Source organism: Peromyscus californicus, unplaced genomic scaffold, assembly GCF_007827085.1.
Source record: "Peromyscus californicus insignis strain IS unplaced genomic scaffold, ASM782708v3 Scaffold_12__1_contigs__length_115047231, whole genome shotgun sequence".
Classification (NCBI taxonomy): Eukaryota; Metazoa; Chordata; class Mammalia; order Rodentia; family Cricetidae; genus Peromyscus; species Peromyscus californicus.
The window spans coordinates 114662169-114676506 of NW_026294413.1; the positions used below are offsets into that span (position 1 = coordinate 114662169).

Genomic DNA, 14338 nt, shown 5'->3' on the forward strand with positions numbered 1-14338 from the left:
CTAGTAGCTGTTCATGAAGGAGAAAATACTCTAAAACAAAATCCAAACTAACCCACACTCTCTGCCTTGCTCTGAATGGATAGAAAGAACTTTTGTATCTGGGGCAGATCTTTAGCTGTGGCTGGCTTCACGGTTCCCACTTTGAGGAAGCACTGAAGGCTGAAGCCACAACAGAGCAAAGAACTAAGCATGGGCCCAAGAGTGCCACAAGTTAGCTCACTGATGGTACTCTATGGATAGGTGGCCAACAGCTATAAGTGGCAAGAGGAGCCTCTTCCACTTGACAGGCATATCCTTGAAATATCCCAAAAGCTCTGGGAGTAGACACTCTCATTCCTAGTTTATAGAGGAAAGTGTCAAGAGTCAGAGAGGTTCATTACTTTCCCAACATCCTGCAAGTTCTAAGACGGCCACTTTTGCCCGAAGATCTAACCCTAAGATTCCTCTCTGCCATAGGGGAGAAGGGGTAAAAGAAGGGTGAGGGTGTTTACTAGATCTGGGTTGTAGTCTCCAGTAGCAGGGTGGATGAAAGCCATGTATGGGCTGTCCTTGATGTCTTCATCATCACACATGATGTGAACAGCGTATTCACCAGGCTCCTTGGGCCAATATTTTACATCACATGATCCATCATTCTGATCATCATATTCTATCTTTGCTTGGGAAGGGCCTTCAATTGCAAACCCTGGGGGATGGAATAAAAGGGCTTTCCTGGTTACACATGGTGAGAATTATCTTTTCTATATGCTACTACCACCTCCTTCTCTCTGCCTCCTAGAAAGCAAGTAATGAGCAGAAAATTGAAATTAAGTACGTCCCTCTTCAACAAAACCAAGGTCACTGGCTCTTGACTAGAGGTGGAAGGGTTAGACTGGATATTTCAGATTTTCAGATAACATGAGGAAAGGTAGGAAGGAGATGCACCTGGGACAGGGGTACATATCAGAAAAACCCTTTTATTGAATATATAGTAACATATGCCAAAAGTTTTAAACCAATACTCATTTGTCTAAACCCATTTCTGAGCTTTTACATGAATGAATGAAGTGAGATTATGCACTCAGCATAGTTTTGATATAATAAGATCTTGGAAGTAACTTGAGAACCCAAGAACAGATTGAAATACAACAAAATCCCATAGAAGCCACGGGAAATGAAGGCATTACATCCATTCATCTGGGGCATAAAGATATAAAGATACATCTGTGTACAGGAAAAAAGCCCAAGAAGAGATTAAAAGTTAACTACTACCTTAGACGAGAAGTATATATCAAAATGATTAATCTTTCTACTGGTGGAAATTAAATGTAATTTCTTATTTTTCCTTCTTTTGCATATTGCTGTACCTAAAACAGGGGCCAGTAAACTACAGCTCACTGCCTATTCCTATATAAAGAGTCTTACAAGAATGTAGGCATACTTACTCATATATGTACTTCTTAATGACTGCTTTAAAGCCACAATGGCAGAGTCACATAATTGTGACAGAGATCATGTAGCACATAAGGTGAAAATACTGGGTATGTGGCCCTTTCTAGAAAAAGTTTGTTGACTTCTAATCCATAATGATCATGTGTTTTGTCAGACATGCACTTAAAATATATTGTTATGCTCCAAATAATGTATTTATTTTTCAAATTTCAGCAAAATGAACCAAGTCATTTATTTAAGGGTCAGTCACCAATATCTGTCTACAATATTTTTTTATGAACTGTTTAGCACATCACCACCAGTCCCCCTTAGGGAACTAGTGAGTAAAGTAAATCACTATTATTACAGGCATTGGGCAACTGGAAATAAGGAAAATAAGAATTAGAATTCTACAGTATCCAAAAGGCTTTGGGTAATCTGGAGGCCAGGAGGCCACATGAAGCTCCAACACCAGGTACTGTGTTATTCTCAGCCTTACAGAAGAGGCTGGGCAGTTGCCTCCACTTACCCAGAGTCCCAACCTCAGAGCCAATGGACTCCACCACAAAGTCTGCTGACCGACCAACAATGCCACCATAGAGACCAGGGCCCCATGCACGGACTTTCTGCATGCCTGCTTCAGGGCCAACTTGAACTTCAAAGGGGCTAGAAGGAAGGAAACAGAAGAAGCATTGAAGAAGAGCATAAAAGGGGATGACTTAACAAAATTTTTTCCACTTGTCTGATCTTTTGCATGGAGGCTAAAACTCTAGGCAAGCTCCTTTCCTCCACACTGGTCACCCCCACAGCCATTGTTATGTCAACAATATAATGTAATTTGGTTGCTTCAGGAGCTGGGGGGCACTGGGCTGTCACTCAAGCAACACACTTACTCTAGTTTGCTCATTAGCGAGTGAACATAGGTATGCAGGGCCCCCGAGAGTGTAAGCCTTAAAGATTAAAACTATCCACATTTCTCTATTCCTACCTATGCTAGGACAAAAAACTAGTTTGAATAGGCTTTATCTCATTCATATGTGATCAAATATGCTTTAATGTTGGCAAGGGAAGTTTACAATAAGTGTGCTGTGCTCAGACACTGAAAATCCTATAGAAGACTTCCCCTTATCCTTGGTTTTATTTTCTTAAGTTTCAAATGTGGTCTGTAATATGTATCATTTTGAGATTAATAGTGGCCCAGTGTTTTGCCATGATGCCTACATTATTATTTTCACTTTATCTAATCATATAGGCATTATATCTAACAACAGAAGAAGGGTAAATCCAGTACAATATGGTATTTTTTATTTTTATTTATTTAATTTTGATTTTTTTTTTGAGACAGGGTTTCTTTGTGTAGCCCTGGCTGTCCTGGAACTTGCTCTGTAGAAAAGATTGGCCCCGAACTCACAGAGATCCGCCTGCCTCTGTCTCCTGAGTGCTGGGATTAAAGGTGTGTGCCACCACTGCCTGGCAATGGTATATTTTCATAAAAACCATATTCATGTACCTTTCATTTTGTTGCTTCATCATTATTGTTTCAGTCTCATTACATCTATTTCATAAATTGAACTTTTTCATGGGTGTGCATGTCTAGAGGCAAAAGTCAAACAAACAAAAAACACCAGCACATGACACTGTCTGGGGTTGGTTTCAGTCATATACTTATGGTTTTAGAAGGTAACTTTTGTGGACAAAAGAGGACTACTACAGTGTTCAATTATTTCTCAAGACAAAATGTATTCAAAGTTTAAACTGCCCTCAGGAGAGCGCAAAGCACACAGGTATAGAAAGGAAACGGCAATAGCCCCAGGCAAAGCTGGGGGTGGGGTGGGCTTTGTCTCTGATGGCATTCATGTAGATGGTTTTAATGTAAACCATAGCATACTGTGCCCCTGTGGCACTCGTGAACAGAGGCATTCATTGAAAAAGAGAGCCTTGGTTTATACAAGGCTGTATAGACACAGTCCATTTGCTCTCTATTACAGCTCTTTCTGGTTTCCCTGCCTCCCACCAGGCACAAGCCACCAGCATTTGATTTAAAGCAGGGCAGCTGAAACCACAGTGACTTTGTGCTGCTTTTGAGAATAAGCCAAGTGTCTGTGCTGCTTGGAAAAGGGGAGAGGCGGGGGACGGGGGTGGGGGCGGGGGTGTGTGTGGAGTGGAAAGCTTTTAACAAAGCAGATCTCTCTTCCCTCTGGCAGCCTGGGAAGCAGCAGACTCCTGTGAGCCTGTCACAGGTTGAGCATACCTCTAAACAAGGCACATCTCCAACCTAGACTCACCTCTTTGGAATGTGGTGTCCCCCCCAAGTAACTGCAATGCTGTATTTCCCCGGTGTGCTGGGGTAGTACTCAAATGAGTAGACCCCATCCAGAAAGCCCTTCTGCTTTACAAGCTCCTCCAGGCCCTCTGTGGAAAGAAAGCACACAGCCTTTGCAGTAGAACCACAGGCTTACAAGGAGACTATCCACAAAACATAGGTGACCTACAGAAATTCAACTCTGAATGTGAGATTCCCCCTAAAACCTGGGAGAGGTTTCCAAAACTAAAAGCAGAGCCATCTCAGCTTCCAAGAGGGAAGCTCTCACTTCAAAAGCTCTCAGCAGAGGCTGAGCTTCTGGACCAGCTGGGTTTTTTGCTATGTCTCAGAATTTCCCATCAGCCCTAGCTGTCTTCCAGCCACAACTCCACCCCATTACCCCACAAACACTGGAAATGGAGGTCATCTTTATGATTACTTGTCTTGGACTAAGAACCTATGTATCTTTTCCTGCTAAAGAAGGCCAACAAAGGAAGTCCTTACAGGTGATCTATGAGAAGTTGGGTTTTAGGTTCTATACAGAATTTCAGATCTAGCCATCAAGTAGAAATTTGTTTTATGTTGAGGTTTGGCCAGAAAAGCCATTGAGTCAAGAAAGTCTCCAAGGTCAGAAAAGAACACCTCTTTGGTTCCTGTTGCAACAACCTGAGTGGGTGTGGGGGGCTGGGAATGGGTGGATGGACAGCCCCAGAGCTACTTGGCTCTAGGTCTGGGCAGTCTAAAACCCTGGCTGCCCTTGGGGCATATTCTTCTCCCATGCTTTGTGCAGAGACCACATATGAACTTTTTGGACTCAGGACTAATGCTGACACAGAGGACAAGCGGAACCATGATGCAGGAATCGCAGGACTCTACAACCCTTAGAACTAAAACCACGAAGTGCTGCAACTATACAACACAGTTGCTTCGCCTGCAACTATGACTTCTGAGAAGATGTGAGACAGAGGAGTGCTGACCCCATGCCTGCTCTCTCTGTCACTAAAGGAGAAAGAAAGAACAGGGTACTGGGGAAACATACCCTCTGCCAATGGCTTTTACCGACAAAGAAAATCATCCTAGGGCATTTTATTCTCCTATAAGCACTGATCATACTAATATAGTAACTGACATAATTTCATAGTCTATAAAAATGTAACCTGGACTGGAGAAATCAAAAGCTTTGAACACTGTGCTTGGATTCCAGAACATCACAGGCCATGTGACTCTGTGCAAGAACCTTCCACTTTACACCTAGGTCTCTTCAATTAGAAAGAAAGAGAGAGAAGGGGGGGGAGGGAGAGGGAGAGGGAGAGGGAGAGAGAGAGAGAGAGAGAGAGAGAGAGAGAGAGAGAGAGAGAAGGAGAGAGAGAAAGGAGAGAGAGAGAGAGAGAGAGAGAGAGAGAGAGAGAGAGAGAGAGAAAGAGAGAGAGAGAGAGAGCTGTTGTCCCCAAAACAAATATTTCTCCAATTCCCTTACAGCATTGCTTTCTACCCCAGAGGTCTTAAAATGTAAGGCTATCAAACCACCCACTGGTTGCATCTGCCCATATCCAGGGCAGATGTTACTAATCAATCACTGCTCTCTTCTCCAAAGAGTACAGATAGGACTCAAATCTTTGTTATAGCTCTCTGGAAGATATCAATCAGGACTGGCCACAGATGTAATCAATAAATCATGGGCTAAAAATTAGCTAAGATTTTATCTGAGATGGGGAAAGAAAAGAGTACTTACTAGGGCCCTTCACAGTTACACCAAGCTCCCCGCTTCCAGCAGCTTTGGTGTCTACCTTAAAGTCTGCAGTCTCCCGGATCCGGACACCTTTGGGCTGCAGGCCTCGGCCACTGGCCCGGCAAGCATTTGGATTGCAGGCTGCAAGCATAGTTCAAACATCAGTTCAACTTTTTAATATTTGTTAAAAGACAAGAAAGTTAAGGTTACTTGGGACTACCTGCCAAGAAAATGTTTCCTTTGCACAAAGAGCATCAGGTAGTTGCCCAAAACCAGGGGTCCCACTCAGGAAGCATACCAGCTAGCAAAGAAGGACACAGCATGACTTTGTCCAGCCTCACCACACAGGGCTGGCAAAAGTTATTTTGGCAACATCAACAGGAGAGCAGGGCGAACCCACACTGTGCTCCTGGTACTGGCTTTTAGCCTTTTATGACCAGGGAGGCATTAAGACTGAGTGTTGAATGTTATCCAGACCTCACTGCCATACTCACGGGCCCAGTAACAGGGAAGACTAAACTTTTTAAATTCTACTTGGAAAATGCAGTGCTTGAAATATGTCCGGGTTCCAAAGCCTGGGTCAGCTATCTCTGAAGATATGGATATGGCTGTTGTCTTGCATGTGAACAGTCAGGCAAAAAAGCTGAAACTGTGCTCTCAGTCAAAGATGGCTGTGACAAAACTGGACATCTGTAAGGCAAGCCTCAGCAGAAATGCCATTCCTGACTTGATTTCTGATCTCCTTTAAAAACCACACCTTTTAGGACTAAACTTGAGGACTATGGTGATGGCTAACATTCTTCACTTGAGAGAGCCATGAAACTACTCTTCCATGTGGAGTCAGGGAGGAGGTTTATAAAGACATATATACTTCCTAGGAATCCTTTGCCCAGCATAGGCAATTTCCTCCTTAAGTGGAAATGGGAAGTTGATGGGCACAATGTCCTACTGTCCATGAATTGGCTTTTCTTCTCCAAATCTCACACTGCACATTTGACAGCCCTTTATACACACTCCTAAAGTGGAAGGAAGGTAGTTTCCACTAGATACATCCTTCCTCTTGGTTATATGGCAAACCATTGCTTGCCAGAGAGGCACACAGACATCCTTGTAGTTAGAGATCATGTAAACGACGAAGGAAAACAAAAACAAAAATAAAAAACTTACTGTGCCAGAAATGAATGAGGCAGTCCATGAATGATAGATTAGGAAACATTATAATGAGGAAAGCTGTCTCAAATCATCTCTTTGCTGATGTCAAAGGAATTTTGATTATAAAAAATCCAGGGAGAGGGTTGATTTTTCTTTGTCAAAGGGTGAAAAGTTGGTCACATGAGGAATAAGTCACAAGATGACAGGAATTTTTTTTGGGAGGGGGTTTAAATGTGTTTTCATCTCTCTCTCTCTCTCTCTCTCTCTCTCTCTCTCTCTCTCTCTCTCTGAAATATTGAACATGTACAACAGGGTCAACATCAAAATGCTAACAGCTCAGTTCCTACAAACTCAGCGGACTCAATTGAAGAGTTTGAGGAACATACTAGATCTACTGTCACCCTCAGCACCTTGTTCAGGCTGGGATCTGGCTATACAAGCTGTAATCACTAACACCTGCACAGGAACTTCCTGAAGCTACACACAATACAGACTCCCCTGAGATGTGCAAGCAGCATGAAGAACTGGTAAAAAAAAAAATACCCCATTCAACCAGCCCTTACCAAAGCAAGAGCCTCTGGCCCAGAGCTTGCAAATAGGAAGCCAGCAGCTTCAGGGTCCAGGCTGGCCCAGAGGCAGGATTCAGAAGAAGCAGCCAGGTCTGCAGGTGCAGAGGTGGAGGACAGAATAGGGAGAGGCAAGTACTGGTTAGAAAAGGTAGCATAGTTGGAAAACAATAGTAACAACAAAAAAGAGCAACCAAGTCAAAGAAACAGAGGGAGAGAGAGACTCTAATATTAGGAGGCAGCATACGCTGCTGGTTGTAGAGGAACTTAGCAGAGTGATTATAGGCCTGGTCAATGGATACTATGGTTCTACTGATGCTTTATAGTACTAAGATCTATACTGTCAAAGCCTCAGTCACTCCACTTACAAACTGGAGGTGGGAATCACACCTGAAATACACAGATGTGTGGGTTAACAGTTGAGCTGAGTGCCCAATAGCTAGAAAAGTGCCTGGACTATAGGGGACCTGCTGTTGTCGAGCTTGATCCTGGATACAGGATCTCTGCACACAGATTCCATATCCCTTATCCAAAATGATTGGAACAAAAAGATTTTGCTATAAAGTTTTAAAGGTGTGTGTGTGTGTGTGTGTGTGTGTGTGTGTGTGTGTGTGTGTGTGTTGATGTGTCTATGTGAGTGTCTGCCATATATGTTCAGGTGCCCATGGAGGCCAGAAGAATGCATCAGAACCCCTAGAGCTGGAGTTATAGATAGTTAAGAGTTGACTGGTGTGGATGCTGGGAATTGAATGCAAACCCTCTGGAAGAACAGGAAGAGCTCTTCACCACTGAGCCTTATCTCCAGCACCTGTTTCAGATATACTTTTAAAAAATATATGCATGGGCCAGGTGGTGGTGGCACATGCCTTTAATCCCTGTACTTGGGAGGCAGAGGTAGCTGAGGGAGGCCAGCCTAGTCTACAGAGTGAGTTCCAGGACAGCCAGGGCTACACAGAGAAACCCCATTTTGAAAAAACAAACAAACAAACAAACAAAAAATTACACAGACTTTGTTAATTGAGCTTTCCTTATCTAAAAAAATAAATTCTTAAATGTTCTAGCTAAAATCTAAAAGTATTTGAAAATCATGTCAGTGCACAAAAAAAAAAAAAATTGATCTTGAAGCAATCCAATTTTCAGATTAGGGATACTCAATCTGTGGTACAGACTAGATTTAAAATACTCCCTAATGGCACAAGTGTTGAAAAGGTGAGATCTAGTGGAAGGAAGTTCGATCATTGGAAACTTACTCTATAAAGCAGTGGTTCTCAACCTGTAGGTTGAGACCCCTTGGGGGTTTGCATATCAGATATTTACATTACGATTTATTAACAGTAGTAAAATTACAGTTTTAAAGTACCAATCAAATAATTTTATGGTTGAGGGTCACAACATGAGGAAGGGTTGTAGTATTAGGAAGTTTGAGAACCACTGCTGTAAGAGATTGGTGAGGTTCTAGCCCCTTCCTATTTCTTTCTTGTCTTCCTGGCTACCATGCGGTAAGCAGCTCCTTTGCCACATGTGTCCACCACCATAGAAGAGAAACTGGGCCAAGTGATCATGGCCATAAACCAAATAATTTTATCATCTATTAACGTGATCATTTTAGATGTTTTGACACAGGGAGGAAAGCTGAGGAGCACAACTTGTATTAGCACTAATATCTTGAAGTACCACTTCCTGTTGAAGGGATTCTGGCAGGAAGAGGATGGAATGAGCCCAGGTTTATCAGTCTCTATGCCAGGTATAGCTGGCCAGTACTTACCTTCCCCAACCTGCACACCAAAGGGACTCTTGGGAATGGCATCTCCAGCAAAGGAGACCTTGACCACATGGGGGCCAGGTTGTATTGGCTTGTAAACACATCTATACACCTGATTTCCTCGGTCTTCCACCAGCAGCTCCACAGTGTTCTTGCCCTGAGGATCCTCAATCTCAACACCAATGTCACCTACACCAGCTCCTGTGAAAGAACCACGATTCCATGAGCACATCTTCCCCTTTCAAAAGCTTGCTGCCAACCAGTGCAAAGTGCAAGGCTGTACCAACTATCTCTTTATCACATTTTCTATTTCCTTTTCTTAACTGAAAGAAAGCTTCCAAGTGATGGTGGCATATACCTTTAATCCCAGTACTCAGGAGGCAGAGGCAGGTGGATCTTTTTGAGTTCAATGCCAGCCTGGTCTACAGAGTGAGTTCTGGGACAGACAGGGCTACACAGAGAAATTCTGTCTAGAAAAACTAAAAGAAAAGAAAGCTAACAAATTAATAACCACTTTACTCATTTGTGCTGCCTACTTCCCTTAGTCTTTTAAAAACTTGATCTAGTGCACGAATGGTAAAATTTAGTGCAGACTAAAATTTGTACAGAAATTGAGAAATAATTAATCAGGGTCAAGAGTGAAGATATGTAAAAATATAACTAACTCATGAGAAAAAGTTGTTCAATTTGAAAGATCAAAGTCTGGGTGCCCCAAGCTCTCCTGAGAATTCTGTTTTAGATCAAGAAGATGCAAAGGTCAAAGCACATTACCAGCTGTGTAGATGTCAAAATAGGTGGGTTTATTAGCAATGTTCCCTGTAGCTTCCAGCCCTGGGCCTTTTGCAGTGACCTTGCTGGCGTCTCCTTGGGCTTTGTCAACGTTCACTTCAAAAGGGCTCTTAGAGATGTGCTGTCCTGCAAAGAGGACTATGACCTACAAGTAACAAGAGAGATATAACAGCTTCTTCCAGTCTAGCAAGAGCACCATCCAACTTCGTGCTTCCATCTAATTTTCTTTCACCTTTCTCAGGATTGTATACCCAAAGATGGCTGGAAGCAAGAGCCCTAAAATCAGGGATTTTACCTCCTGGACCTATCAGGCAAATGGTTATGCCCATGATATCAGATACACTTGGTCTTTTATTTTATTTTTTTCTGGTTGTGTTTGGTTCTATCCTGAGTCTCTGGATTGTCAAGTCTCTGGTTCCTGGCCATCCAGGCAGGGTCAGGCATGGATTCCCTCTCGTGGTGTGGGCCTCAAGTTAGATCAGTCATTGGTTTGGCTATTCCCACAAGTTCTGTACTACCGCTACCTCAGCACATCTCACAGGGCACTCAGCCTTTCTAACAGGAAATGAATAACCACTTACACTTAGATATCAAGCATGAGGTTGCTTTATCAGTACAGACAGAGGTACTGCATTCTCAGAATAAAGGGCATCATCCCAAGATTTCAAATATAGTCAGGTTTTTCATGGGCTAAGATCATTCTCAGATAAATGTGTTTGAGGCAAAATACAATGACTTCTGTCTAAAATATAAGCAAAAATGTCTCATCCTGGAATATTTCAAGGGAATTGGACTGGGTTTCCTATAAACCTATACTTGGCTGGAATGAATTAGATCATAAATGTCCCCTCTTGAGATTTAGTTTTCCTAGATTCATGCTGTTCTGAAGTAAGAAGAGTCCTGGTGAATTCACAAAAGCTCAAGGCAGAAAGTAGAGCCCATTTTAAAGTCTGAGCATGATGTAGGAGCTGGCTTTGTGTGCCGAGGGCTTTCTTCCAATAAAGACACATTCCTAGGCTACCCACTTGCTGTAGCCCAGGCTCTTTTAGCTCTTGCCCTATGGAACCATCCCAGAGCTGGTCTCAAACATAGCTTGATAGGATGCTGAGGTGAAAGGTCTGAGAGCTGGATCCCTGGCATTCCTCAGATGCTGAGTGTATTCTTTGCTGCTGCTGCTGCTGAGCTGAGCTTGTGTGTCCTCAGGGCTTAAGACCAGTATACTCTCTAGCCAATCTTAAAGGGGGATGAGTAAGGAAGCATTCAGTTTAGTCACTAAGGTATCTATATTCCAGACAGGCAGCTTCAATTTTTAGGTACCCACATTGGAATTAGGAAGGAAAAATCAGATTATTACAAATAACTTGACTGAGTAATTTAAAAAGAGATATACTAGCTAATACCAAGTCTGATCCATAGGGATTCTACCTTTGTTCCCAAATGAACATGAATAATCTAATAACTAGAAGCTAATCTAAGTCATTCTTATGGCTTTTGCCTAGCATGTGAGAGATCCTGCATTCTGTACCCAGTGTTGTAAAAACAGCTGCCAATAAGACCATTCCACTTCCTAAAATCTCTTTCTTTAACATATAACAATACAAGCCTAAAGACCAGACCATGCTATGGCCATGATGCCTTATCTTACTTTGTGCAGCCCAGTGACCTTGGGCAGATACTCCACAGAGTATGTCTTGTTCTTGTCACTGTCGGGGGTCACATGTGCCTAGAAAAGAAGATGATTATCAGTTAGAGAAGGTGCAAGGTATGAGTAAGTTATGTGTTGTGGGGCCATTTCTGTCCCACAAGAGGTATCAGCAATGAGGCAGCAACAGAAGCTAGGACTCTCTCTAGGGACTGTCGAGAAAACACAAAGCAGATTCCCTTGATCACTTATTAGTTCGGTGATTATTACAAGAGTAGGAGATGCCAGACCCAGTCTTATGAACCAAAAGCAAAACAGTGAATAAGTTGGGCAGAGACCCTGCTCCGGAGGGGAAGCCAGACAATATATTGGTGTATTTAGAAGTTCAGATTGTGCTGTGATAGGAGTGAGATCTAGACCTAAGAAAATAATATGCTTGGGCCCTGGGCGAAGACTCAAAGATGGTTAGTAGAGGAAAATCAGGACACCTCAATTAACAAGCCCTGTGTCTCATCCAAAGTATCATTTACTTTATTAAACACGGTGTTCTTGTGAATCAATGTATATTGCACTCAAGGCACAGCTCTCGGGCAAGCCTCAGGATCTTTTTGGTAACATTTTGGTTGATAGCTATGAGGACATGAAGATGCAGTCTCTGGTCCTGATACGGTCCAATATGGAGGGAGGTAGTATCATCCAGCATACCTCTTCTTTGTTTCCTTCTGGGTCCTCAACAAACACCATCACATCTCCTTGTCCAGCACTGATGGTATCTACAGTGAACTTGGCTGGTTGCTTCACCATGTTTCCAGTGGGTTCGATTCCTGCCATGAGTTTAGACAGTAAACATTGAGTTGGGCCATGCCCTCACACAAACCATCGCCCACTATGTCTTTTTATTTTCTCTTTTTTCTTTTCAGTGAGTTGAGAGATGGGACCCAACCCTATAGATCTTTGCGGGAGATAAGGACAAATTGCCATGGCAAGAATAATCAAATAGGTTCAAACTCTTAATTTTCTTACCAATATCCAATTCTAAAATACTCAGGAGTTTCAAATAGTGGCACATGCAACACTGAAAACATACATAGGTGGCAGCTAGCATCAGGGCCTGCCTCTGAGAGGCCATGCAGGAGAAGAAAGGTGTATATTTCTTTGAACAACACAGTATATACTTGCAAAAAATTGTATTCAGCTATTATTTGCAATTAGACTTTCAATTTTAAGATAGTTAAGCAAAACTAAATAGACTCAAAGACAAATATCCCATATTTTCTCTCGTATGTGGAATCCAGGCATAGATATAGATGATATGAAAGTAGAAATAAGACCTTGTGGGAAAAGGAGTTTTCAGAAAGAAACAAAAGGGTAACGGAGGTAAAGAAAGACAGATGTTGCATGTTTTCTTTAATATGCAGAATCTAGTTGTTAAAAAGTTACTTGAGGGGCTGGGGAGATGGCTCAGCTGTTAAGAGTACTTGTGACTGTTGCGACTGTTCCATTCCCAGCACCCACAAGGTGGTTAACAACCACTTATAACTCCAGTTCCAAGGGATCTGAAAACCTCTTCTGACTTTCTCAGGCACCAAGATTTTGGGGAAGAGGATCAGTGAGGAGAGGGGAGAAAGGGAAGTGCAATGGGAGAATATGAGCAAAGAACCGCGATTTACATGTATGAAAACAACACAATAAGAGGCTAAAGCTGACATTTGGTTGGTAGACTGCTTGTACAAAGCCCTGGGCTCGATCCCCAGTACCACCAGGCTACACAGCAAGTCAAATACCAACCTGAGCTACAAAAGACCCTCTCTGAAAGAAAGAATGAATGAAGGAATGAAGGAAGCTATTACTCTGTATACTTGCTGAAGAAAATAATTATTAAAATAGATAATTGAGCAAATTAGAGATAGACTCCCATATAAGTATAAGAAATGATACTTGGCCACCTGATCCTGGTACACACCTCTGGAAGAAGCCTCCCACTCCCAGAGGCCAGGCCAGAATTCTGAACCCCAGGGAACTGTCCCCAACCCTGCACATGTTCGCCCAGCACAACTCCAATTGCCCCTCTTCTCCTCCAGCCCACATCTCTGATGGAAGTCTTCCATTCCATCTGAGGCCAGGCCAATTTCCTGAAAACCAGGTAAGCCATCCTCCCCATCCCCCCACCCACTGTCCCACCCATGCCTGCCCAACATAACCCCAACTGCCCCTCCTCTCACTGTCACCACATCCTGGCCCACACCTCTGACAGGAGCCTTTTCTTCCACCAGAGGCCAGGCCAGCATCCTGAACCCCAGGAAATACTACTCCCCAACCTCACCTGTACTAGCTCAGCATAACTCCATGTGCCCCTCCTCTTCTTATCACCATTCCCTAGCTCACACCTCTGGGGGAAGCTTTCAACCCCATCAGGGGCCAGGCCAGAATCCTGATCCTCTGAAGCCAGACCAGCATGCTGAACCCCAGAGACCAGGCCAACTCCCTGAAAACCAGGCAGAAGCCTCCTACCCTACTAGAAGCCAGGCCAATATCTGAACCCCAGAGGACCCCCAGCCAGATCAGAGGCCAAGCAAATACATAGCCAGAACTTCAGCCCAAAACTTGGGCAGCAACCCCCTGCTGGACCAGGGGGCATCCAGGCCATCAGAAGTCTAGCCCCCAACTCAGGCAGAGACCCTTTACTCAGACACAGGCCATGGGATTCAAAAGACCAGAGAGGAAACAGAAACTAAGGAAGAAAACACCCATCCAACAAAGACAAATCCAGAATTGGCACCTATACCTGTAATCAATCCAAATCCAGATGCCTAAACATCAGTGTAAGAACACAAACAATACCCAGGGCATTATGTCACCATCAGAGGCCAGCCATCTCTCTATAGCAAGCCCTGAATATTCCAACATAGTAGAAGCACAAGGAAACCATATTAAAACCAACTTTATGATGATGATAGAGGTCCTTAAAGAGGAGATGAAGAACTCC

At 43.2% G+C, this 14338-nt stretch overlaps 1 protein-coding gene across 5 annotated transcripts in view; it reads right to left on the reverse strand.

The window, feature by feature from the left end:
• Nucleotides 1-14338, reverse strand: part of Flnb (filamin B) — a 152597-nt gene that overhangs the window by 60644 nt on the left and 77615 nt on the right. For all 5 annotated transcript variants that reach the window (XM_052734196.1, XM_052734195.1, XM_052734194.1 and 2 more), the window contains 8 exons: nucleotides 12058-12176; nucleotides 11356-11433; nucleotides 9693-9855; nucleotides 8925-9122; nucleotides 5445-5582; nucleotides 3696-3822; nucleotides 1940-2076; nucleotides 492-685 (listed from right to left, as the gene is read on the reverse strand). In XM_052734196.1, the coding sequence (XP_052590156.1) occupies nucleotides 492-685; nucleotides 1940-2076; nucleotides 3696-3822; nucleotides 5445-5582; nucleotides 8925-9122; nucleotides 9693-9855; nucleotides 11356-11433; nucleotides 12058-12176 (1154 nt within the window). The remainder of the gene's footprint in view (nucleotides 1-491; nucleotides 686-1939; nucleotides 2077-3695; nucleotides 3823-5444; nucleotides 5583-8924; nucleotides 9123-9692; nucleotides 9856-11355; nucleotides 11434-12057; nucleotides 12177-14338) is intronic.